The sequence below is a fragment of the Falco cherrug genome, chromosome 9 (assembly GCF_023634085.1).
Source record: "Falco cherrug isolate bFalChe1 chromosome 9, bFalChe1.pri, whole genome shotgun sequence".
Taxonomy (NCBI): domain Eukaryota; kingdom Metazoa; phylum Chordata; class Aves; order Falconiformes; family Falconidae; genus Falco; species Falco cherrug.
This window is the reverse complement of record NC_073705.1, coordinates 27914192-27939188: the sequence shown is the minus strand read 5'-3', so window position 1 is coordinate 27939188 and position 24997 is coordinate 27914192. Positions and strand designations below refer to the sequence as shown.

The 24997-nt window shown below is 56.7% G+C and overlaps 1 protein-coding gene and 1 long non-coding RNA gene across 2 annotated transcripts; both read right to left on the bottom strand.

Moving 5' to 3' along the window:
* Window positions 1-2606: 2606 nt before the first annotated feature.
* Window positions 2607-7023, bottom strand: LOC129736808 (uncharacterized). Its single transcript, XR_008733888.1, has 2 exons — window positions 6074-7023; window positions 2607-3493 (listed from the first exon to the last, which is right to left on the bottom strand). It is a non-coding gene; the product is annotated as an uncharacterized LOC129736808 (long non-coding RNA).
* A 9866-nt stretch (window positions 7024-16889) lies between these two features.
* KAZALD1 (Kazal type serine peptidase inhibitor domain 1) lies at window positions 16890-22982 on the bottom strand. Its single transcript, XM_055720753.1, has 5 exons — window positions 22851-22982; window positions 20726-21326; window positions 19363-19523; window positions 17924-18071; window positions 16890-17712 (listed from the first exon to the last, which is right to left on the bottom strand). The coding sequence occupies exons 2-5, from the start codon at window positions 21225-21227 to the stop codon at window positions 17627-17629; spliced, it is 897 nt and encodes a 298-aa protein (XP_055576728.1). The 5' UTR covers window positions 21228-21326; window positions 22851-22982; the 3' UTR covers window positions 16890-17626.
* Window positions 22983-24997: the final 2015 nt, after the last annotated feature.

Below are 24997 nucleotides of genomic sequence, written 5' to 3'. Positions count from 1 at the left end.
CCCCTCTCAGCTCCTGGAGGATGCCAGGTGGGTCACCATGTGTTTGGCCTGGCAAAAAAAAATCCACAACCAACAGCTTTTGGTGCCTGCTCGCAGTGACTTCTTCACAGAGACATTGCTCCTTGACTACATCCCCTGAGAAGGTGTCCCCAGCCAGAGAGGACTTAGCAGGGGACAGGTTTCCTCATACAAGGAGGTCCCACTGCCTCCTAGTTTCCTGGGTGGTTTGCCAATGATCCCATGGGGTACTGGGTGTCTCCCAGACATACTGCAGTGCTGGCTGATGGCTGAGCACCCCAAACTCCTGCTCTTTTTGTCATCTTTCCAGCTGGCCCAAGTTTTAGCTCCCTCCTGAAACAGCCCATTCCCAGGTCCCTGGGCTGGACTTGCCCCTGGCTTTCACCTGCAAGTCTCCTTCTCTCTGTGGAGCTGATTCAAGACTCTTTAGACTCCCAGCCCTGAGCCTGTAGGACCTGCCCTGTCCACCTCCAAGACTGGACTAGACAAGGTCTCTGCACAGCACCTGACCAGCACAGGGGTCTCCAGCCCATAGAGGTAGAGACCTCTTCTGCTGCCTGCCAGGTTGTCACTCCCAAGGCTCATAGAAAAGAGGAAGCTTCCCACTCTCATCACTTCTAATCTGCTTTGTTTGCACCCCATTCCTGAGGAAGACTTCCAAAGAGAGCTCTTGGCCTTTATCTATGGGCTCTGCAGACTTGGCTCCAAGAAGCTCCAGTTTGCAGCTGACCCAGTGCAGCTCAGTGGTCCTGTGACCCTCTGGGGACACATGGGCACCATGTCTGCCTGGGAGGGTGTCCTGGGCATCACAAGCCTGGGGCCAGTCCCAGCCCAGGGGCTGGCCAGGAAGCGTACCACCACAGCCAAGGATCTGGGGAAAGGATGAAATCCAGCCTGAATCTTTCCAGTATCAAGCAGAAAATCCAGTGTTGTCCCTTGGAAAACTGAACCGAAAGGCTTCTAACTTCATGGCGAAGGGCTTCCCCTTTGCACGTGGAGGTGGCAGGCACATGAGGGGGAGAACGATGCTTCACTTGGATGGGGCTATTGCTGCTGGGAACAGAGGAGAAAGTAAAGCACTGCTGCCCCCCGCCTTCCCCCAGCCCTTCCAAAATAAACAGGCCTGGAAAATAATAGTCAATGTGAAAGGAATTAAAAAGGCTTCTGCGTGTGTGCGTGTGTATGTGTGTGTGAGTCCTGCCAGGTTAATACTGCTGCCTATTCGCCTGACAGCTCCAAGATTGATTACCCGCCTCAGCGCTCTTTATAACTTGATCAGTCGAATTAATCTCTGGCTGCGGGCCCATCTGATGCCAGGCATCACAAATTTAATTTGGAGGTGTACGGGATCTTTTATTCCTCCCTCCCTCCGCCCCCCACATCCCTGTCCCTTTCTTCTCAGCTCACCAGCACGCACGATGCTCCTGCCACCGTAGGGATGACCTGGGCTGTCAAAGCTTCCTTGGGGCTGCAGGGAATAACATCATCAGGTAAACCCCTGTTACACACAGCAAAAAAAAAAAAGGGAAAAAAAAAGCGCCAAACAAACAGAGGCCAAAGCAGACACTAAGTAAGACGTATTAATGTACTAAAGACTTAATGAAGTTTGGGGGGGGGTGGTGGGGATGGAGGGGAAAGTGCTTACTTTATTAGTTTATGGCCGATTAATGGGAACGGTCATTACAATGATGGAGATGGATTGCTCCCATCAAACACAACCACCAGCCCCTTTTGGAAGGTAGAGGGGTGCTGGTGTTAGCGCCTTGCTACTCGGCCGGGGTTTGGGAAGTGGGGTGCTGGGGAGGGAGGGCAGATGGGCTTAGGGTGGGCAGGGGCCTGCGAGGATGCCGGGGGGTGTGGTGGGGTTGAGAGATGCCATTAGCTGGAGTCTGAGTGAATGAGGGGTTCAGGTGATGGGACTGAGGGGTCAATGCTTTGGAGAAGGAATCCTGCAAAGGAGAGGAAAGAAAAGAGGGAAAGTGAGGAGGCAAAGGAGACCCCATGCCAGCAGGCAGCCTGGAGATGATTTCAGGGCCTCAAAGGTGTGTTCAGCATCCAGGTCCAGAAGGACAGCGTCTCAGATGCATTAGTATCCAGCTCCCAACCAAGAAGAGCACAGGATGGATGGACTGGCCAGGAGCTCAGGAGCTCAGCTCCATGGGTGGTAAGTGGCTCCCACCCCCTGCCCCTCTTGGGCTCTGCACTGGGACCCCCAGGCGGGGCCTGAAGGACCAAGCCTTGGCCAGGATGTGAAAGTCATTTTGGTTCACTCCAGAACATGGTTAAATACCTGCTCACAGCCCAGGTGCCCCATGTCAATGACCCGGGGGTCCCCAGATACCTCATGATAATCAGAATTATCCAATAACTCTCCAGCCACTAATTGGTAGTTACCCTTCAGCTCCCTGGGGCAGGGCAGTAATTTTCATCCCTCTGAGCCATGCTACGAGGGCCATTTACCAGAGCTGGGGGAATAAATGCAGCAGGGAAATACACTTGCATCCACTCAACAGCCTTTGATTCCTCCTGCCCAGTGTTTGCAAGCCCTTTCATTCACCTCACACCAAAATTTACACCAACCATGGAGAGTAATTTACTTCTTTGCCTTTAATAGCCAGAATATTTGTACTGAAGACAGGAGTTAGGAGACAGGAGGAACATCTTGCATGCTTGTGCAAACTTTGCTGTTTGTCTGGAAAGCTAAGGTCTGTTGGGCTTTACATATGGGGGAAAGGGACAGAGGGAGACATATCCCTTGCCTTTTTCTTGGATGCCATGGTCCCAGGGCACAGCTAGGATCTGCTCTGGCAGCCTTCTGACCCGTCTGCCCAGGCAGCGGGTGGCAGAGGTGGAAGTGCATCTGCCAAACCCTTGGAAGAAGCCAACATGCACCCAAAGCAGCTGCCTTCCCTGTGGCTGTTCCAGCTGATGTTATACCCAGGTCCTGCCCAGCCTGGGGCGCTGGCCACCCCTTCACTCACTCCCTGTAGCTCTGCTCTCACAGACCGTGGCCTTTCTCAGTAGGGTTGGGACCAGTTTGCTGAACACGGTGGTTTGTGGGCTCGCAGAGCAGTGGAAGATCAGCTTTGCCCTGTAAGCTTACCATACAACTAACCCTCAGGAGCAATGCAAGAGTCTGATGAAGCAGAGCGGGGCCACATGTTTCCATCCCTTCAGGTCCTCTCCCAGCACAGCAGCTCTCCCTCCACATGCTTCAGCCAGTTTCCCACCTGATTGCTGGACAAGCCTAAGATGACTTGATCTCTGGAGCTTGGTGGAGCAAGCCTAGCTTGCCATTTGGTGTTGTGAAGGGTTTGGGATCATCCAGCAGCTCACTCGCCATCTCCACCGGTGGTCAGGCTCAGCGGCGAAGGAAGGGCTTGCGGCTGCACACTGGCATCGAGCAGTGCTGCTGCTCTCCAGCATCCACACAGACTCACAGTCTTTCATCATTCCCGAGTGATGAATAACCACCCTAATGAATGGAGGGAAATTGGATTAGTGCTGAACACCCATGTGCTTAAACTGTGCCTGATTAAACCCCCATCTGTGCAGGGAAGGCAGAGTCTTGCTGCTGCTCAAAAGCCAGGGAGCTGGCAGCACTTGTGCACGGCCTCATCTGCAGCCTGTTGGGACATTTCAGGTGTTCAGGAGCATTTTCCCCCTCTACCACTGGCAAACTACCCCTTGAAGGCTGAGCTGGAAAGTTTGGGGCTGGTTTTCCTCTATCTGCTGACCTGTTCCCAATGGATACTTTTGCAGCTAGAAGAGGGAAGCTGTACAGTGCTTTAAGTCATCTCTGGGCTTGTTACCAGGTCCCTGCTTCAGCTGGGAAAAATCAGCCTCATCCTCCGTGCCTCAGTTTCCCAATTTCCAATTGATATGAGCAACAGCTTCTTACATGCAGAAGCTGTGTTTTCTTTAAAGTGCAGACTGCCTCCACTAGGAATTTGCCCCAGATTCTGGCCTGTGCAGAAGCCACCTCTGCCTTTCTTGATGGCTTTTCAAAGACTCCTTAAAAACAGCCTGGGGATACCTATGGGGCTGACAGTTCATAAGACGTGGGTGCTGGGTAGAGTAAGAAACCTGCCAGGACTGAGGCTGCAACAAGAAAATTCAAGGCTAGGAGAGATGCCAGAATCCTCTGCAGTTGCCTCTGAAATTACCCAGGGCAGGTTGTATCAGCCTGCCTCCAAACATGACCAGCTGCAACTTGGGTTTGCTCAAAGCATCTCTATGACAAAAATAGGTGGAAAAGGATCCCAATTTACTCTGCAGACAACAAGACCAGGCTAAGCCACCTCTGATTTTAGTGGATGAGCTTATTTCAGCCCCCCTCACTGCTAAAATAACTGAAAACCAAAATTAATGTTATTTAAAAATGTTTTTCTCTTGGTTTGAACTTGGGTCCAGATTCATGTTCTCTCTTAGTTTCATGAGCTAGTCCTTCAGCACCTGGTGATTCCTCCTTACAAGATGACCAGGGGCACTCATGCTTATTTTGGTAAGCTCAATCCACTAGACCCTACAAGGTGTTTCCTCTGGGCCTGAATATCCCACCGTGGCTCTTCCGTGTGCCAGCTCCAGTGGCACCTCCATCCTCCCACCCAAGAAATGGCGGTGACCTACCGACCCTCCATGCTGGGGAGCTCACAGCCCTTGGATGGCTGCCCCTTGCTGCAGATCTTGGAGACAGCAGAGGAACCTGATGCTGGGCTCCTGCCCACTCACAGTCCTGGTTACTTGGGATCATTTTTGGTGAGGAACAGCTGCTGCAACCCATCTCATGGACAAACACAACATGCCAGTGCTATCCCAAAGATGCATCCCAAGAAGTCCTTTCTGCTCCACTCCCCAGACACAGGACCTTCCATGTCCAAGGTGCTGCAAGATGCTGCAGAACAGCGTATCCCACACCAGGATCTGGCCCTACACCTGGTATCCAGCTCTGGCCAGTGCTGTCCTATCCTCCACACTCCCACATGGAGGACCAGGAGTCTGATACACCACCAGCCTGCCTATGAGCCACTTTCCATCAACACAACCCAGGGTTTGGCTGCCAAGTGCTTTTGGCATTGATTTTCTCTCACGCTTGTATGAGATGAGGTTGCAACATCTGCTGAATGGGCATTGGCATGTAATGAAATGCAGTCGCTGTTCTGATTGACAGCACAGCAATCCTGCAGAAGAACCAAAGAGTGGACAACCAAGCTAGACACCAGCCCGTGGACAGCTTTTCATGATTTCCATGCAGGGTCAGGCTGTATTTGTCCCTGGGCTCCACTGGGTTCACAAAAACAACTGTTGTCTTTGCAGCTCATGGAGCTTGGCCATTAAAGTAGCTTTAATTGCTGAGCTCCTTTGCTACCAGGACCCGAGCAGACAGGTGCATAGCTAACTTTGTCAGCCGTGCAGTGTCACTGCTGTCCCAGCCTTGCTGGGAGGTGGCTGTTGGGCCACCCCACTCCAAGGGTGCCAGCACAGGGACCCACAGGCACCCAGGCAAGGGTCTGCAGGGAGCCAGGGGGACGTTCAGCACCATCCCTTACCAAGATGGCATTATGGTCCAGCACAGCATCACAAGGGAGCCCAAAAGCTCCCAGCCTCTCTACTCACTTCATCTCCCCATTGAGAAAACTTTGCAGTCTAGGACAAGGCTGCCACCAAAGATCTGTTGCAAGTAATGGGAGCTCAGGCTCCTTGACACCTGGGGTCCTGCCCTAGACCTCAGGCACATCCTGGCAGCTCACTCTGGGGCTGGGACTACCCATCCCAGACCACCCTGCCATCTCTGTTCTTGCATGCCTGTATTCTACCCACACCACAAAAAACTTCGACCCCTAAATCTAACACACACACACCACTCCAAAAAGCACGCCATGAAACCCTTGACCCAATCTGTCTGCAAACACCTTCAAACAAGCTTTGCCCCCCAGCTCCCCAGATGAGGGTGGTAGGCAGCCCCTGCTAATGCACCCATCAAGGAAGGGCAGCAGGTGCCAGTGGCTCTTCAACCATAATGAAAGTCTTAGGTATCCCAGCTCGGCCAAATCACCTCCTACAGACGCAGCACGGCACTGGAGTAGCAATAAAAGTGTCAGGGACATCTCTTCGTGCATCACCAGACTGCAGCATTTCAGGATCGGCCTGCGCAGAGGTTAATTATTGCTTCCTTCTCTTCCCCTCTCGCTCCCATTTTAAGATGGATCTGACTGTCAGGAGGGGTGACAGATGAAGACAAAGCACAGGTACGGCTCCCATGAACTCCACGCCTGCCTGTATCATCCTAGAGCAGCTGGGAGTGCATGGAGCAGAGCTGGGGGGAGGCAGAGGAGGGGGCGAGGAGAGGGGAGAGTCGAGCAAGCAACAACTCTACCAGTGCTGCTGTGGGGGACGTGGGGTTGCTGGACCAGGAGAAGAGAAATTACAGCTTCTTTCAGCCCACTCTTATGGGAGGACTGTTTTTTTCCTTCTTGCCTCTTCATGCAGCTTCAAGGCTTCATGTAAGATTGGCAGAGATCTTTTCCCAAACATCAAGGAGAGCATGAGAAAGAGCACATGGTTGGATGCCTTCTGCTCCATGGACCTCCCATCACTGCAAGCACAAACACATGTTTGAGCATCTCTCCCTCGAGATTTACTGGAAGAAAATCTGGGATCAGGGTCCCAGCTCTGCTACCATCACAAGTCTCTGAAGTCCCATTCCATAAAGCAGCCTCTGGCTGGATCAACGTTCAAGTCTTTTGGGTGGAAGAAGGTTTGGAGGTGCTATTATGAGCAGTCCCCAGCAGACAGACAGCACTGAGCATCCCTCCTCCACACGCAGTGACAAGTGACTTGTCCTTCACTTTCCTCCCTGGCCAGTGGCTTTAGTGCTAACGTAATCATTGCCATTAAAAACTCGCTTCAACTGCTGGAGCTGAGATGACCATGATCTTTCTCTTTGTTTCCCAGGACACATATCTTTTCCCAGAGAAGCTTTCAGATTTGCTGGCCTGTTTTTCACCTTTGCCCTCCCAGTCAACAGACCCACTGCCCAGGAGGCACCCAGCCCCGTTGTCCCAACAGGGACAGGACACAGCTGCCTTCAAAGTAGCTTCTCTCCATTTTTCAGCCAGATGTGGAAAATCAGTTCCTATGCAGCAGACAGGAGCATATTGGGCTCTCCCAGGAAAAGCCAGCTGCTTTGCCTCTCAGGCAGTTTTTTAGTAGTTAAGGGATGCTGTGACAGGGGAGCACGTGCCCTGCTGTTGCTGGTTTTCCCCACTGCCCCCCCACAGGAATTCCCCAGGCAATGGGAGTAGAGGGTGACCTTTTCTGCTCCAGGAGGGTTTGGAGGGGTTCATCAGGAAGGTTGGTTCATGCCCCTTCCCCTGGTGCTCCCTGAAATCTGGCTTAGCTCTCACTCGTGTGGAGGGGCTGCCAAAGCAGCTCTCAGCATCTGACTTCAGGTGGGCTGCAGGCTGGGAACCACAAGCCTAGGAGATGTGCTGGCTCCTCAGGGCAGAGCAGCACCCAGGTGTCCATCTCCTGCCTTCCCCTTGCTCATGAGCACAGACACTGCAGCTGATTCAGAGTGGTAGAGCCACCCCCAGGTGCCCAGGATGGGAAATTACCCCCATTCCCATTCCCAAAGAGGTCTGGATTTTATCCCATGCCATGAGCTGAGGGATGAGAAATGCCAACATTGGCAGTTTTTATCCCCGTGGAAAGGTTTTCATGGATGACCCTAATGGGAAGGTGTGCCTCAAGCCATTCCCAAACGGTGCCTTTCCAGGCTTTCCGGCCATTTCAGTCTCGTTTGATGCCATTTAGCTGCAGTTGCTGAAGGAAACATCACTTCAAATTAAACCAAGGGGGAGCACTTCAGCTGGACAACTTTGAAGTAGGACGTTTTGATAAAAGCCTGCATTTCCTTCCCCTCTTGATCTTTTTTCCTTTCCCCTCTTCATATGGTGAGCTTTGGCATGGCTGCTCCTGCACAGCCAAGGGAAAGGCTGCGACTCCCCCCTGCAGCAGCATCTCCCCTCACTCAGCCAAACAGCCTTTGGCCCAGGATGATGTGCTCGGTACCAGCAGCTGAACCCAAATTCAATCCCTCCATATCACCCAGCAAATTTAATGCAAAGCCACTCAGAGGTTCTTTCTCCCTCCATGTGCACCCCAAACAGACCACCTGGGATGGTGCAGAGCCCAGAAGATATTTCAAAGGACTTAAATTCCGAGAGGAGAGGAGCAGCACAATGATCCTAATCCACTGCCAGCCTGCCCCACAGCTTAGACACTGAGATTGCCAAATTGCAGCCAGAGTAGGATGGCCTCTTCAGAGCCAGAAGTGCTCTTCCTCTTTTAAACCCTGAGAATAATTGAGAAGACACTTTTAAGCTGCCATTTAGTTACCCCCTGCCTTCCAGACAGCTCCCACAACCCCAGGAGACTCCTATCTCCCCAGAGGCTTTCCCAAGTCCTTTCAAACCCCATTGCTCAGCCCTGGGAAGGCTGGGCCATCAGTGCACTGAGCAAGCCAGGGCTCTGCCCATTTTCCCTAGCAAGCCCCCAGTGCTGTCCTTGGATGGAGGTTCATCTCCCAGCTCCTCCTCACCAACCCTCCTGGAGAGCAGCAGGAGCACCCAGGATGCAGGCAGCATGTGTGCCTGCCAGGGAGGACGTATAAGGAAGGCTGAAGAGCTCAGAGCGCATCCCTCCCCGTGCGACAGCTAAACAAGCAGAGACAATTAAATGTGCCATTTGATGGCTGCCTGGCAGAGCCAGAGTCTCTCTCTCTTTTAATAAAAGGCCTCTTTCCTGAAGTCGCTCAGGCTGTGGTGAGGGCTGCAGCTTGTGAAGTGCGGGAGACCTTCACATTTAATTAAACAGCCCATCCAAGCCTGCCTCACGTCAGCAGAACTTGCTGTGCTGCCAGAGATGCCCTGGCACCTTACACTGCATCCCTCACTGGGTGAAGCACCCCTACTTGGGCTACTTGGACACACCCCCCCCCCCCGGCTTCCATCTGCACCCCCAGCACAGGCAGAGCTGAGCCCCAGCTGCATGACGCCACCCCAAACTGGGCTGCCATGCCCAGATATCAGTGCCCAGAGGGTACTTAAACCTTGCAGAGCCATCATCCCCTATGATGCGAGCTTAACTCCCAGAGGAGTTAAGACCCAGCAGCTCATTACATGCCTACTACAGAAATGAGGTTCCCCTGGAGGTCTCTAGGGTGTGAGACAGCCAGGGACAGGGGACCCCCTCAGTGGGTCTGGCCCCATGGTGGACCTTACTGCCCCTCCACATCTGCTATCTGCGGCTGCAGAGGCCACCCTGCAGCCAGGACACCATGGCCATGGCCTCCCCAAGCCCTGCACGCCATCAGCGCTGGCTTCCGCCTGTCGCCAGCTCTGGTCCTTGTCAGCCCAAGGAGGGGAAATGCCCTGCTCTTGCCCAGGGCAGATAAGAGAGATGGATAAGGGTGGGGGCAGAGGGGAGACCAGCATTTGGGTAGCTTGGCTGGCTTTTTTGGAAAGCATTCTCTTTGCCGAGACCTGCAACTTAACCCTTCCTTCCCCAAGGTCAGGGCAACCTGGTGGTGGGAGAGAGGACGACTCCTGAGGACACCATGCTAACATGCTCAGTGCTTTCGGCCCTCTCCCCATGTTTAAAGTGAGCCCTTAGGCAGGACAGGCAGCATCCTCCCTCCCAAAATACCTTCGGGGGAGCTGCCACTCCCACCCTGCAACCCCAGCAGCCCAGCGGCTGTTGGCTTGTTACCTACAGACATGAAGGCTTCAGTCCACTGGCTGCAGCTGTACCCGCAGGACACACCGTACCTGCAGGACACACCACACCAGGGCTCCCCAAACCTCTTGGTCCCACTGACCCCAGCCAAGATGCAATAGCAGATATTTTTTTTTTTTCCTGTTTTTTCCTCCCTACCTGAGCTCTCCTGGCGGGGAAGGACTGGCTCCAGTAGATGTCTCAGAGATGCTGAATGGCCACCCCAGCCCTCCACCACACACAGCAGCAAAACAGGAGTGGTAGATGGGAACAGGAGTTGTGAGTCTCCTAGTGCTTCTGCCTCTCCCCCCAGCTGTGGCTGGGAGAGGGAGGTTATTAAAGAGGAGGGCTCAGGCTGTGCTTTGAGTGTGGCCATCCAGCCAGGTGATTTTTTGGGGTTCTCGCTAGTAGCCAAACGCTGCTGTCCCATGCTCCCTCCCATGTTTCCAAACCAGCTGAGCCCAGGCAGCTGGGGAAGCTGCTGATGGGTCTGAGCGCTCCCCAACCCATGAGGGCTCAGGGGCTGCTCTGCAGAGACCCCATCACTCACACTTTCAGGCCTGCCAAGCCAAAGGCACAGTAATTGCAAGCCAGATACCCCCCCACTTCCGAAACAGCGTGCTCCGGCAGGGACCAGGGGAAGGGGCTCCCATTTCCGCCTGCCTCTGGCTGTTATGGAGCAGAGAAGTGACAGAGAGCAGCGCCGGGGTGGGGGGGGGGCTGCGAGGAGAGACAGCAACCAGTGCTCAGATAAGGCAGGTCCCTGCTGAGCACCTCCTTGCCTCTGAGATAACGCACCCCAGGCACTCCCCGAAGGGTACCCGTGCTCTCTGCAGGCTGTGCCCTGGCACGGGTTATTTGCCACAGCCCCCCCGTGCAGAGGGGAAAGCCCAGCCCAAGGGGAGTGGTGCTGGGCACAGGGAGCGGACCCAGGACATCAGACTAGCATATGAGCAGAGGTATAATCAGGACCATCTCCACGCTGTCCCCACATGTTACCAAGGGCACGTCTTTCCCCCAGTTGACCATGGGTGAAGGTCAAAAAGCCACCTGTGTTGCAAGGAGACTCTACTCCATCTGGAGAGCTGCAGGGGACCTCCAGTTCTGCTTGGGCTGGTGCCACTCTTGACAACTTTGCACAATGATCGTCACCTCAAGGGGACAGGCAAGACACCATGCTCCTTCACCGGATCCAGGTTCAAGATCCCGTTTGCAGGCTCAGTAGTGGACACACGGAGTGACATCAGCAGCCCTTGGACTTTTAAAGCCAGAGGCAGCAGGGCTTTCAGCAAACACAGCTGAGAAAAAAAGCAGTATCAAGTTAAAACCTTTTACAGGCTCCACCAGGCAAAGGTGTTGGCAGAAGCCTGAGGGTGTTACTCAGCATCAATCCCAGCATGAACCCTCTGCTGTCAACACCAGCTAAAGAGCCCACGAAAGCTGCCCCACGCACAGCCCTGCCAACACTTCAGCCAAGCTGTAAGATGGAAGCTGCCTGTGTGGCTTTATCTGGCTGGAAAGCCCTTCTTAAGATAGGAGGCCGCTCACTCTGCTTGAAGCAGCTGCAGGTGCCCTGGAGACTCTGGCTCGGCCCCAGGCTGTCACTTGGCTGGACTGGGACAAAGCCTGCCATCTCCTACAACCTCGGTGAGGAAGGGACTCTTTGCTGTCTCATATAGGATGGGCAAAGCTTGCATCCAGGGAATTGCCTCTCCTTGAGGCCATTCCCCCAAGCCAGAGCACAGGCAGTCATACAAACCCCCGTTTCCCCAGAGAACCTGCACGGGCAGTCCCTGCACCACTTCTTACCTCTCTTCCAGCTGCTGTGCTAGTCTCTGCAGGACTATGTACTGGGGTTTGCCAGAACCCCTCCCAAACAGAAAGGATGCAAGACCATGGAGTGGAGACAAAAAGGCCACATCCCTGGGGGAACTGTCAGGATTCAAGTGCCCAGGGAAGCCCACAGCGAGAAAGCAGTGCCCACTTCCTTCTAGGTGATAAACATGGGATGCTGCCACCTCCTTCACCCCTCATTTTTAGATTAGATATTAGGAAGAAATTCTTTACTGTGAGGATGGCGAGGCACTGGAACAGGTTGCCCAAAGAAGTTGTAGATGCTCCCTCCCTGGAGGTGTTCAAGGTCAGGTTGGATGGGGCTTTGGGCAGCCTGGTCTAGTGGAAGGTGTCCCTGCCCGTGGCAGGGGGCTTAGAACTAGGTGATCTTTAAGATGCTTTCCAACCCAAATTATTCTGTGGTTCTGTGACTCACCTACGCACAGAAGTGCCTCCAGAGGTAGCTGGACTAGCTACTTCACACCCAGCTCCATCCTTCAGCTCAGCCACCTCCCTGCAGAGCTCCTGCTTTTCACCAGCCCTGGAGCAGATCCGTGGCACAAAGGGATAGCCATGCAGCCCAGTAGGCAACACACAGGCTAGCTGCAAGTGCCAGCTACCAGCTCCTGTACCCCACACCTTGCAGCACCTCACCTTCACACAGCCATACAATACACATTCAGTGTAAGGCTCAGCTGCTCCTTCTGCCTGTTTTTAAAGGCAGCTCCAGCAGCGGCAAAGGTGGAGCAGCTGGGCAGGGCTGCCCATGTGAAGCTGAGTTAAGAAGGGGTGTGGGTGAGAAAGTCTGGGGCAAGAGGGACAAAACCTAAGCCGTGATGCTAGGGCTAAAGCTGCCCTGGGTGGATGGGCAGCCGTAAGGGGCGTAGCACGCAGGGTGCAGGCATCATTTCATGCCTTACCCTTGTCCATGTATTAATTCCCATTTCCCCCTGGTCTGGCTCACATCTCCATGTCCTGCTCATGGTCCCTGCAGTCCCATTTGAGGGGGCACATAGCAAAGCAAACCGGCTCTGTGTGCCTCTGCAGTCAGCTTGGCCAGCCTCCCCCCACAGCTAGCACCCCGCCGCTTGCTGTGACTGATACAGGGATCCTGGTGCTTTTATTAAACTCTTTGCTTCCTGTTTTAAGCTTAATAATAAATTGCATGTCACATTATGGCTGTGTTTATTAAAACCCATTGGCGTGGGCTCTGCTCTGCAACAGCATTTGAATTATTGAAAGCAACCCCCCACGGAGACCTATTTGCTGCAAACACAGGAGGATTTATTTCCATTTTGTTTATCAGATGGCATAAGTGCTGGGTGGAGGTAGGGAAGTGGTCTTGCTCTTTTTATTTTCTCCCTGAGCCAGCACAGCAGGGCAAAGAGGTGCCATATAGGGGGCACAAGGGAAAATGTCACCTCCCACAGGGATGGGGACAGGTTGGCAACAGAAGTCCTGTGTGTAGCTGGCCGCTCTGCCCTGCTTGTCTCTCTGGCTCTGGTTGAGTTCCCCACACCTGATTGCTCTGTACCTCAGTTTACCCATTAGCATAGCAAGGTTACGGTGCTGCAAATCACATCCAGGCATGACCAGCACTCAGGCTGGCTGAGACCCCTGCCAGAAGCCTGGGAGATACCCACAGCACATGGGGATGGGCAGGGTGGCAACGAGGCGTTTTGACCCTTTTGCAGCCTTGGGTTAAAGCACACCCCCAAGGACAGCAACTGAACATCTCCAAGCTCTGCCCCATCCCAGCTGCGCTGGCCACAGCTGCCCAAAGCAGATGTCAAGAGGGTGCTCTGACTCCCGTCATCATCGCGGGGGACAGTTTATCACCCATGTCCCTTAGGTAGTATCGCCCCTCACAGCAAGGCAGAGCTGCTGCCGGGGGCAGGGGGAGGGCATGGGGCGGGCAGGGCTGGATGTAGGGGTCGGGGTGCTCCAGTGGTGCCTCTGCCGGCCCCCGGGCGCGGGGGCGCGGCTCGGCGCAGCCGGCGGCTCTGCCAGGTGGTGGCGCTGTTTAGCGGCTAATCCCGCCGGTGGCCCCGTCCGGACTCCGGGATGCAGGAGCAGACGTGCCTCTTGCCCGGGCCCAAGCTGGGGGCAGGTCCCGGCACCCCCGAGGGCACAGAGGGACAGGGACAGTGTGTTCTCGCTCCTGAATCATATTTACCTGCCAAACCTGGTGGGGTGTCCCCACAGACCACAAACCCCGTGGCTTGGTGGCTGCTGCCAGGCGAGCTCTGGGCAGCGCTGCGGGACTGGGGGGCAAGGATGAGGGAGGTGCTGGGGGTATTGGAGCGGCTGTTCGGGGAGCAGGGCAACCTGGTGTCATTTCTGGGTCAGCTGCCGACTGTCTCGGTGGTCTCCTGACCCATGGTGATCCCTGGAGTGGTCTGGGGACCTGGATGGTGCCCCCATACTTAAGGCTGGAGCAGTGACAAGTGCCGAGGTCCCTCCAACAGCCTGCAGCAGGGGCCGGGTGCAACACGAACTGCAAGCCTGGGGCAGAAAGCAGCTGTTTTAGAGGCTGGGGGGTCTGTTTTTCCTGAATAACCCCCCTTGCACCCAGTGCTGCGAGTACACAAGCAGCGTGGCCAAAATGCTTGATGGTGGCACAGCAGTGCCAGCCCTGTGCATCTCCTCCAGGGACTGGGGTCCAGTGGGTTTTTAACCACACAGTTTTGGCTCCATTAGCGTGTGTCTTCAAGGTGTTTCAGGTGCCAGCAGGATGAGCCCCGCTTTCTTTGCCCCCAGCCTGGCAGTGACCTCCAGTGCTGGGAGAGGCACCCGCACCCTGCTCACCCCAGGCAGCTGGGAGGTGCCAGGGCTGGTGCATGCCCAGGGCTGGTGGTGGCCACGACAGCACTTCCCAATCCTGCTGACCCCATCCCTGACGTCAGCCCAACATCTGGGCTGAGCTGCTGCTCTGAGAGCAGGCAGCTGGGCTAGCAGAAGCCACTCAGCCCCCTCTGCTCCCACTGCCCCCAGAAAGCAACCACTCCAAAAATTGGGCAACAAAGGGATTTGGTGCTGAACGCCATCAGGGCATACTCTCTGTCCCACACTGACACCAGGTTTGGTTGGGTCCATGGGACCATCCAGGTGCCCAGAGCTGAGGAGAGCACCTGCAGAGCCCGGGGGGACTCCCTCCCCAGGGGCAGGGGCTCTGGGAAGCATCTGAGCAGCTGGCAGCAGAGCTGACCAAACACTTTTAGAGCCAACAAATAACCTCAATTAAGGTCTGTGGCAGTGACCGATTCCAGCTGTGCAGCGATATTGGCTCCTTTAATTTTTAAGCGGCCGGAAATGGCAAAACTGGGAGCTGGGGCAGGGGGACACCAGCCACCTCTGTGCCCTTGGAGCTACTCTGCTGTCCCTCATCTTGGGGGCAGTGGAGCTCCAATACTGGCTGAGCTGCCAGCCTGCAACTCAGACAACCCTCTCGCATAGTGGGATCTGAGAAAGCTAGGAGAGACATCCCCCAGTTTGGGTAATTTTAGCCAAGGGCTCTTGTTCAAGCTCCCCCCTCTCTCAGCCACCACGTCCCCGCTGCCCACCCTGCAGGGCAAGAGCCGGAGCCGACAGCTTTCCCTGCCAGGTACCTGTGGGATACCACAGTGACCAGGTGCGAGGCTGAGGGAGGCTAGGAGTGCCACCAAAATGTGGATGCCCACATGTGTCCGGGCAGGGCATCACATGCAAAGCACATGGAGAGCCATGGATGGGGTCTGACCCATCCGTCACCCCCCAGACAGCCCAGTGCTGCACCCACACCCTGTACAACCTGGATCCGTGTGTACATGGGCAGGGGGGGCAGGGGGAGCAGGGGGAGCGGGGCCTGGCCCTGGGGAGGGTTGGCATGGCAGCCCTGGCTGGGGGCCAGCCCCAGGCACCGGCGGGGAGCCCAGCCAGCCGCTCCTGCCTGCTGAAGCTCTGGGCGCTCTCGGGTTTCCCTGCAGCAGCCTCAGCCTGAGCATGGCCCAGTTCCACCAGCTGATTTGTGTGCAAAACGGGGAGGAGATCAGCACGGGTGAAAACGCCTTGGCTTCTCTGAAGGTGGGTTTTGCACCCAAAAAAAAGCAAAATAAAAGCCAAGGGCACGTTTCTGTCCCTGGTACCCTCCTGACCCCACCCTGTGACTCTGATGTAGCAGCCCCAGGAGGATGTTATTATATGGAAGGAGAAACTGAGGCACAGGTGGCTCTTGCATTTCCCCAGCCACAAAGGGCTTTGCTGCCAGAGAGGACAGGCAGCCCAGCAGACAGGCAGGCAGGGCAGCAGCACTGCTGGCTGTGCCCTGTCAAGCTGCAGCACAGGGGCTGGCCCAGCCTCACCGGCTGCAGGAATTTGGCTCTGCTGCCAACTCCAGACAAATCCCTTTTATTTGCTTGTTCAGGTTTCGATGCTGTAATTGCATCGCCTGAGCCAGCTCTCAAAATAAAGAGGAAGAAAAGAAAAAACAAGGGACGGAGAGCAGCATGGCACCCGGGCTGCCAGACTCATTGCATCCTGCCTGCTCCTGCCTGGGGTCTGGCTCCCTGCCGCAGCTCTGAGACCCCTGGAGCTGGGACCAAGTAACCAGGAGTGATTTGGTCCATGGAGAGGTTTTGAGTCCCAGAAGTCCTGTAAACACTGCTGGCTGGGGTGTGTGGGGTGGCAGAGCACCTCTTGAGTGTGAGCTTAGCCCTGGGATGCCCATGGGAAGGGGTCCTGCCAGCCCCCTCCAGGCACAGACAGCACAGCACAGCTCTAGGCTTCCTTCCCACACTCCCCCAAAATGATGGTTTGCTCTAAATCACCAGCTTTGGAAGGCAGGTGTTTGTTTGTTTTTCAAATGGAGCATTTCCAGTGGAAATGGGAGCCTCTCTGTCCTTCCCCAGCCAGGCACAGAGCTGCTCTGCCCCCTCCATGTTGGCAAAGCTGTGGTCACCTGGGTGATGACCACAGTGTCATGGGATACAGAACCCCAAGATGAAGATGGGCAGAAGTGGGATGAGATCCGAATTGATGGGGTGTGCAATGAACCAGCTTGATGCACCCCCACTGCACAGGGGATAGTCTGCTGCGGACCCCCATCCTCACATGTGGTGAGATAGCCAGGACCTATGCCAAGACCAGCTGTGAGCACCAAGATGAGCAGGAGGGCTTCTCAACCCGAGAACCCCCACAATGGACAAGGTAGCATCCACAGCGTTTGCACCCTCCCTCACCCCCAGAATAATTCTTGTGGATGGAGGACAGCAGACTGGTCTGTGTTGGCTTTGACCTACATGTATATTTTAACTAACAGCTGAAATGGCAAAGTAAAGAGCTCCATGGAAGGAAAAGCACAATGTTGGCTGAAAAAGGCCAGAGTGTTTCTGACCACGTGGGTGGTTGGGCCAGAGAAAAGACAGTACTGAAGACCACAGGTGTCTGGTTTCCTCAAATCACTACTTTTCTGGTTAAAAACAAAACAGAAGAGAAGGATGTTTTGGCAGCAGGTTCCCCGGGTCCTGGGGAGAAGCCTGGCTCTCCCTGTGCTTGGGAGACACAGATCAGCCCCGGGGGTGATGCACTGGCTGTCACAGCCAGGTCCCAGCCCTACGCTCTGGCTTCCCCAAAACACTTCACACAGGGTAGAGATGCCTCTGCCCTGGCCTCCTTCTCCCGGGGGGCGCTGCCTCCACCCCCAGCACCAAGTCTTTGTCACACACAGTGTGGCTGTCTCCGCAGTGTCCCACCTGCCACCACGTCCCGCTCTCCCTGCCCCAGGCAGAGCCACCCTTGGTCTCAGTCTTGTGCCACCAACCACCCAGCATCCCCCCACCCCCAGCAACCCAGCAGAGGGATGTGTCACCCCATCTCCCACCCCAAAAAGAGGCTGCTGTGCCAGGACTGTTCAGAAAAGGAGTTTTGGGCTGGGGGGTGCTTGCTCTGGAGATGTCCCTGACCCCTGGGAACAGCCACTATGGCCAAGGTGATCTCTGCAGCCAGACATCCCATCTCCAGGCTAGTAATAGTCCTCCTCGCTTTCCTCGTAGTCCTCAGGCGTCGTGCGGGGCTTCGGCAGGGAAAAGCCTGTCAGGTTGAGCTGGTCTGAAACAGCAGCATGGGGACAATGTCACACTGTCCCCCTCAGTGCCTATCTCCTTCCCCACAGGACCAAAGCCAAACTGTGCATGGCAGCTTGCTGGGGCACCCCCAGCACAGCCCTGTGCTCCAGCAGCTCCCACCGTACCAGTGCACCCTGCCCAAACATCCCCTCCCTCGTCCCCATGAGAGCGTGGGGTAAGGACGTGGTGCTCACCCGGCGTGAAGACTGTCAGGCTGGCTAATGCCACCACCTCCCCGACCCTGTTCCTGGCAAAACACCGGTAGGTGCCTTCGTCTGTCACCCGCACACCCTGGATCTGGAGCCAGCCCGTCACTTCGTATTTCTGGGGACCACCTCTGAACTGGAAGACAGGGGCATTTTGGTTAGCACTGAGGCCAGAAAAGCCCCCCATGAGGCTTGGATGGATGGGAAGGGGAACGCAAGCCCAGGGACTCTTTGCCCCCCACGAAGTACCACTCTGAGGGTATGGGATGCAGGTCCCCCCTTTTCCCACTACCCGGGGGGTGGGGGGTGGGAATGGGCATCTTCTTGCCCTCAGCCTGGGAGTCCTGCTTTGGGCAGGACCCTGCAGATGTGACCAGAGCCCTAGCTGTGTCGCCAGTGCCACTGGTCCCCAAACAGCAGGAGGATGCTGGCATTGTTGCCCTGAAGGGTGGCAGAAGCAACAGGGCATCTGTGCCATGGGCACAGCTAGCCCAGGACAGCTCAGAGGAGCCCCAAGTCCACTGTTTCAGCAGACAGTGAGGTCCTGGGATTGCTCTGGCACCAACCATGTTATTTTCTGTTCGTCCCCAGCAAGAAATAACCTTTTCCTGACCCAGCTAGGCTGCAGCTGTGTTTGCAAGCTGCTATTATAGTGTGGTGGTAGGGTGGAGGCCAGCTGAGTCTCCTCCAGCCAGGCAGGGGTAGCATGGCTTGGGGTGAAGGCTCAGTCAGACTGTGCAACAGGCTATGGAGTGGCATGAAGCGCAGAAAGATGGAAGGGGACCCACACGTCACCCCACAATGTTGCCAGGTCCCACCTGCTCCCCTGCCTCCCCCCATCCGCCCCACCAGTTTCTCCCTGCTGGTGCCTGCCTGCGGCGCACGGCTCCTCTGCTCTGCCCACACCCTCTAATAGCTGGGTACTATATTTGGGGCAGCCGCAGGCAGGATGCTGACCCCGGCCAGCTCTGGGAAGGGAACCCTGCTTGGAGCAATGGGCAGAAAAGGGCACAGACTGCCTGAGTCTGCTGGTGGGACCAGTGGATAACCCAGGTGCCTTGGCAGGTCCCCTCTTTCAGCCCTGCTGGTGGGGCTGCAAGTGAAGCCAGCTGGCAGAGCAAACTAAAGGCAAGGAGGTGGGAAACTCCTTGCTGCAGGATTCTGCATGTCCCAAAGAACAAAAAGTTCAAAACCTACTAGATACAATTGCAGAAGAGAGCTATGCTGATGGCTCCTACCACTGAGACACCAGCCCTGGCTCAGCCAGTCCTCATGGTGTGCAGGCTCCAGTCATTCCCTCCCATCCCCAGGTAGCCAGGCTTGGCCACCCCCAGAGGATGACCACCCTCAGGTCTGGTTGCCCCTGGGATCTGGGAAGGGCTGGGTAACCCTGGAGCCATGTCCAACACCCTAGTCACACCACTCACCTGAACAGAGATGTGGGGGTCATCTCCAGGCAGCAGCATCTCCATGCCATCCTTCCTCCACTCGATGGATGCCATGGGGTAGGCAAAGACCTCACAGCCAAAGATGACGTCCTGCCCAGTGATGTTCCATGTGTCATAGGGAGGAGAGGTAATCTGGGGCTCTGGAGAGGGGGGACAGGAGGGCAGGGTGGTCTCAGAAGAGGTCCCACCCTCAGCAGGCCCCCTGGGCTCTCCTAGGCTGGCAGCATTTGGCACACGTAGAAACGCTGGGACTCTTCCCATGCCCATCTCCTCTCGCACCCATGGCAGACCATCACTTTGTCCCAGGACACAGTCCCTCCTCACAGCTGGGACTGGAGGATCCTTCCCCAGCCCCCCCAGCCCATGAGGCGTTGCCATCCCTCCTGGGCTTGCTGTCCCTGCCTGCATGGTGGTGCTCAAGGACACACAGGCAGCAGGCACAGTTCAGTAGCAGCAATGCTACAGAGCAAAGCTCTCCTGCACAATCAGAGCACACTCCTGCGGGGGAAAGGCCCAGGGGCACCAGCCCAAGGCTGGTGGGGATGGATGATGTGAATGAGCTTCCAGCTGAATGAGGACTCTGCTCTGGCACAGGGTCAGGTCAGCAATCAAGGCAGCCAGCAGGTCCCTGGCTGCTGTATGGAGCAAATACCACCAGGTCCCACATCCCTTCCCTGGAGGAGGGATGGAGTGAGGTCTACTTTTCCTACCCACACCTACCCCAAGATCTGGACCATAGTATGAGCCAGAAGTCAAGGGAAGGTCTCCACCTCCAAATATATCTGGGGGAAAAACTCAAAGACATGATGATCTACAGAAAATAAAGTCAACTTTGATGCCTCTCAGGCTGTGGCGACAGCATTAGATGACCTGTACCCCCCCGCCACTGCCTGTCCCCCCCGCCAGGTTTTAAACAGGAGATGGGAACTGCGCAGCCAAGTCAAATCAACCCAGGTTTCCATTTGCAGGAAGCAGCCACGTTTCTCAGGAGCACCAGGCCAGTGTGAACCCAGCACTGCCGCCAAGAATTTGCTAACAATTCCTTGCAACTTCCCCATCTGCTCCGGCAGGATTTGCTGCTTCCCATAAACCCCACTCCCACTTGGCAAAGCTGCTCCCAGAACTCTCCAGGAGTCAGATCTGCAGGAGCTGCTCCAGAGCAGCAGAGTGGGGGCACTAGGAGGGACCTGTCACCGTATGGAGCAGCCCCCACCACTGCCATGCCCCTGTGAACACCATGCATTTGCTGCCAGGTGGAATAGTTAAGACCCCCTTGCTTGTCCTTTCCTGCAAGGTACAAGCCTCTGTACTGCTGCTCGCACAGCTGCTCCTGGGGCACTACCTGACTCGCAGGGACCCTCATGGGCCACGGTGAGATTGGCATCAGGGTGGGCACGGGCAACCTCCAGGAACCTGCAGATCTGGGCGTAGGTTTTACCATCGGAGCCACAGAGGGCCAGGTGGGAGAGGCAGGCACACTGGGGCTCTGGCACCTCTCCGTGCCGCAGGTCCCCGGTGTCCAGCCGGCACTCCAGGTGTTCCCCACACTTGCCATAGAAGTGGTTGGTGTTGTCCAGGTCACAGATCTGTCCCTCCAGGTTGGCACACTCCCAGCAGCAATCACAGGCGTCACGCACTGTGCCAGCAAGACACCCACGTGGTGCTGGGCAGTCCTCTGGCTGGCACTCAGCGCAGCCCTCCCCTTCTTCCAGCAGCCGCTGCCAGCCCCGCTGGAGGTAGTCGGAGGTGCTGGGAAAAGCCTGGCCCAGCTGGAGCACAGCCCAGTGCAAGGAGAGCAAGGAAAGCACGAGGCAAGAGGAGCTCAGGGTCTTGGCTTCAGACATCCTTGCGGCAGCTCCTCTATCCTGGTCCCACTGTCACTTGGACAGGGATCTCCAGCACTGCTCTGGCCTCCCTGGCTAGATCCGAGGAGCCATCCTGGCCTGTGAGGAAGAAGGATGTGTTACCCATGCAGAGAGCATCTCCCAGCCTTCTGGCTCCTGGCTGGCTTGCCCTGAGCTACAGCGCTGCATGATGTGCAGGGGAGGGTCAGTCCCAGCCCCTCTCACCCCCAGCCATGTCCTTCCCACCCTGGGCTCCCCAGCCAGCTCCTGCCCTGAGACACTGAGCATCCTTCAGTGGGACAGGGCTGCTGAACCCAGACCCACCAGGTTTCATCCTTCCCTGGCAGGCTGGCAGGCAGATCCCAGCCTGCCCTGTCCCCACCATGGACTGGGGAGCCACAGGGCTGGCTGGGAGCCAGACAGGCTTCTCTATACCGTCATGGCTCAGCTGGTTTGTACGCTGCTCCTTGTCTCCTCTCAGGAAGCTGCTCTCAAACCAGGCGTCCCTTTCCTTTCCCCATTGCTTTGCAAGAGTCACGAGCCCTTTTTTCCTCCCTCACCATTCAGATGAGTGCAGTGGAGTGGCTGATCCTGCAGACAAGGGGCTTTTTCCATGCTGGAGGCAGCCAGCCAAGAGGAGCAGAGCCAGAAGGATGCTCCTGGTCATGCCTGGCTTTTGTCCTCCTCCCCTCCCAGCACCCTAACCCCTTTTTTTAGGCACCATCCACCTGAGCAGGGGAAGAAACACCCCCCCAGAAAGCTTTGTGAACCCTCAGTTATCACACAGGCAACTGAGGCTGAGCACAGGGGAACTCAGTGCACAAGTGGGCAGTCAGCGGACTGGCAGCAGGCCCAGCATGGTCTGCCTGTGCTGACCCAGCAGAGACCCTGTCCCCAAACCCCAAACCTGCATTACCAACCCCCCCCCCCGAGTAAGCAGAGAGGCAGATCTGCCCGGGGCTTCCCATGTCTGCTGGGGGAGACGACACATGGGGTCCTGCAGCCTGTCCCGAGGGGGTGATGATGAACCAAGCCCCTCTGCAAACATCCCCGGGCCCCTGGTTACACCCTGGCTGCCTTCCCTGAGATGGAGTGAAATTATGGTCCCCTGCCCCTGGGCCACCCAGCACGAGTGGGGCTGGGGAGGGAACCCAGGCAGCTGGGCTGCTCCCAGCAGGAGAGAAGGGGGCAGCACCCACGGGCAGTCTGCAGCCCCCCAAGCTGCACCCCCCCAACCCCTCTGGGGCTAACGCAGCCCAGCGCTGGGCAGGGGTGACTGGGATGGCCAGGTCAATGGGTTACACACACACCTCCCGGATAACAAACTGCAAAGCTTTGTCCTGTTCATCGGAGACCACCGAGCGCCCAGGGGTGGAAAGGAACAGGGGATCCCGGTGCCGGAGCCCCCCTCAGCCCTCCCTATGCCGGGCTGCACTGAGCAAGGCTCCAGCCCCCGATGGTTGGGGAGGGGGGCATGCAGGGAAGTGGGGAGATAACGGCAAAGCCCGTCTCTGGCTCCCCAGGTCCGGGGTGCAGGCGCTGGGGGTCCTGGCTGAGGGCTGGGAAGGGGCACGGGTCCCCTGCCCCCCGCCCCCCCCCCTCCCGCCGTTACCCGCCACTTACCGGAGGTGCCGGCGCCGGGGAGCGGCTGTTCCGGGGGGCCGGGGGTGCGCAGCGGCCGTGGCGCGGGGCTGCTGGCCCCCGGCTGCTCCGCACCGCCGTGATGTCAGCGAAACGTGAGTCCCCCCGCCCCTCCCCGGGCCCGCGGCCCGTCCCTGGACCGGGACCCGAGCTGGCCGCCACCCCTTCCGTGCCGGGGTCCCGCCATCACCGCACCCCGGCGCTCTGCCGCTCCGGCCCCCTCCGCACCGGGGTCACCCCGAGCCGTGTGTCGGGACCTGAGCTGATGCTCAGCTCCATCCATGGGGCAGGAGGGGACCGGGCTATGGGGCAGAGACCAGTTTTTCAGGGGTCCGTGGAGACAAGTGAATGGGAAGGAAAAAACCAGGGTTGGGAATGGCTGGGGAAGTGAGCAAAAGCATCTCTCAACCTAATTTGGGTGGGAAACACAGGCTGAAACACTGAGCAGCTGCTGTAATTAAACGGGGGTATAATTCCTGCGGGATGTCTGTGCTCACCCCACACCGTGAGCCAGGTAAAAAGGGGTACTGGGGTGCAAGCAATGGCATTACCTTGGTTGGAGCAGAGCGGTCAGGAGCAGTGGTAGGGCTGCTCCATGCCAGAGCAGTACAAAACCTGCATGCACAGAGCTGGGGCTCCAGAGCTGCTCCCTGCCTCAGTTTCCCTGGCTCCCAGAAGCAGGGGACCCAGCGTGCCTTTGCAGCACAAACACGTTGTGCATTTGCATCTTGCTCCCACTGCTGTGCCGGGGGGATCCCACAGCCCACTCCCCTCCTCCAGGCGAGGAATTTGTGGGATTTGCTTTCCTGGTAAAGCTCAGGCAAAGCGAAGTCGTTGCAGGACCCCTCAGAGGATCTGGTTTCCTTCACCACGCAGCAAAAATCTGCATTTGCTTTCAGCGCCCTCCTGCAAATTCGTTCCGGGCTCCGGTGCTTTCACTCAGTCACGTTGTGAATCCAGCCGTGCCTAACAACACAAAACGTGCCAGGCTTCAGCCCCCCTAAACCCACCTTTGCCAGCCACCCCCCCTCCAGCCCCTCGCTGCAGAGGGGGGCTTCCTGCCGGCTCTGCCTTCAGCCTTGCATCCCGCTCCCCCTCCGCGGCCCCCAGCCCCTTGGCTCAGGGCTGCCTCCCTCCCTGGCTCCCCCCGCCTGGCCCATCCAGCGCGGTCCTGGCGTGCCCTGCCAGGTTTTTGGGCCCCACATCCACAAGTTACCGAGCAGCTGGGGCTACAGCTGCTTTGTGAGCCAGGAAAAAATGAGGAGGGGCTGAGGTCTCCCTACATGCACCCCCAGAGCTGGAGCAGAGAGGGGATGGACAGGCTGTAGGTGATCCAGCCAGGGGTGCTGAGCCTTCCAGGCTGCCTCTGCCGTGCCCTGCTTTCCCACCCTGGGACAAAGCATTGCCTGCATATTTGGGTATCCCTCCACCAAGTGCACCCTCACTGCCCCACACAAAGGGCCAAAGCAGTGGAGTGAGCCTGGCCCCAGATGCCAGCCCACACAGGAGCAAAGCTAACACTTAAACCCCAGGCACTGCTGAAAAGCGGGTCCAGCAATGGTCCCCTGGTTATTTGCTTCTCTTGCCTTTGGCAGGGGGGACAGCCCCCAGTGTTGCTGTCCTTCCCCACACCCGAGGACCCCAGCCCTGGCTCCTTCTTGTGCGCCATGGCCCAGGGGCCTGGTGTTACCATGGCCTCTGGGTGCCAGATTCATCTGAGCATCATTGCAACATCTGCCACTCACAAGGTGGAAAGAGGACACATCTCTGGATGGACATCCCCCAGTCAGAGGTGAAATTCAACCACAGATCTGAGCAGGGCAAGCTCCAGCCATGGTGCAACACAACCCAGCACCTAGAAGTGACGGGTAGTGTGACTCAGCTAAGTAAGATGGAGCTCAAACCTGACAGGTAATTAAACCTCCTACTTAATGAGACTATTGAATGTGCTAATAAATAGTAACAGCTATGAATGAGGGGTGGAAGATCTAACCTGTGCTTAACAAGTTGTGCTCAATCACACCTCGATTCAATCAGTGCAGCCAGGGGCTACACCTGGAGCTTGTGGCTTTGGTTGCTGGGACCAGATCTGGGGGAAAAAAGGGTGGTTGCAGCCCTGCGTGGCCTGG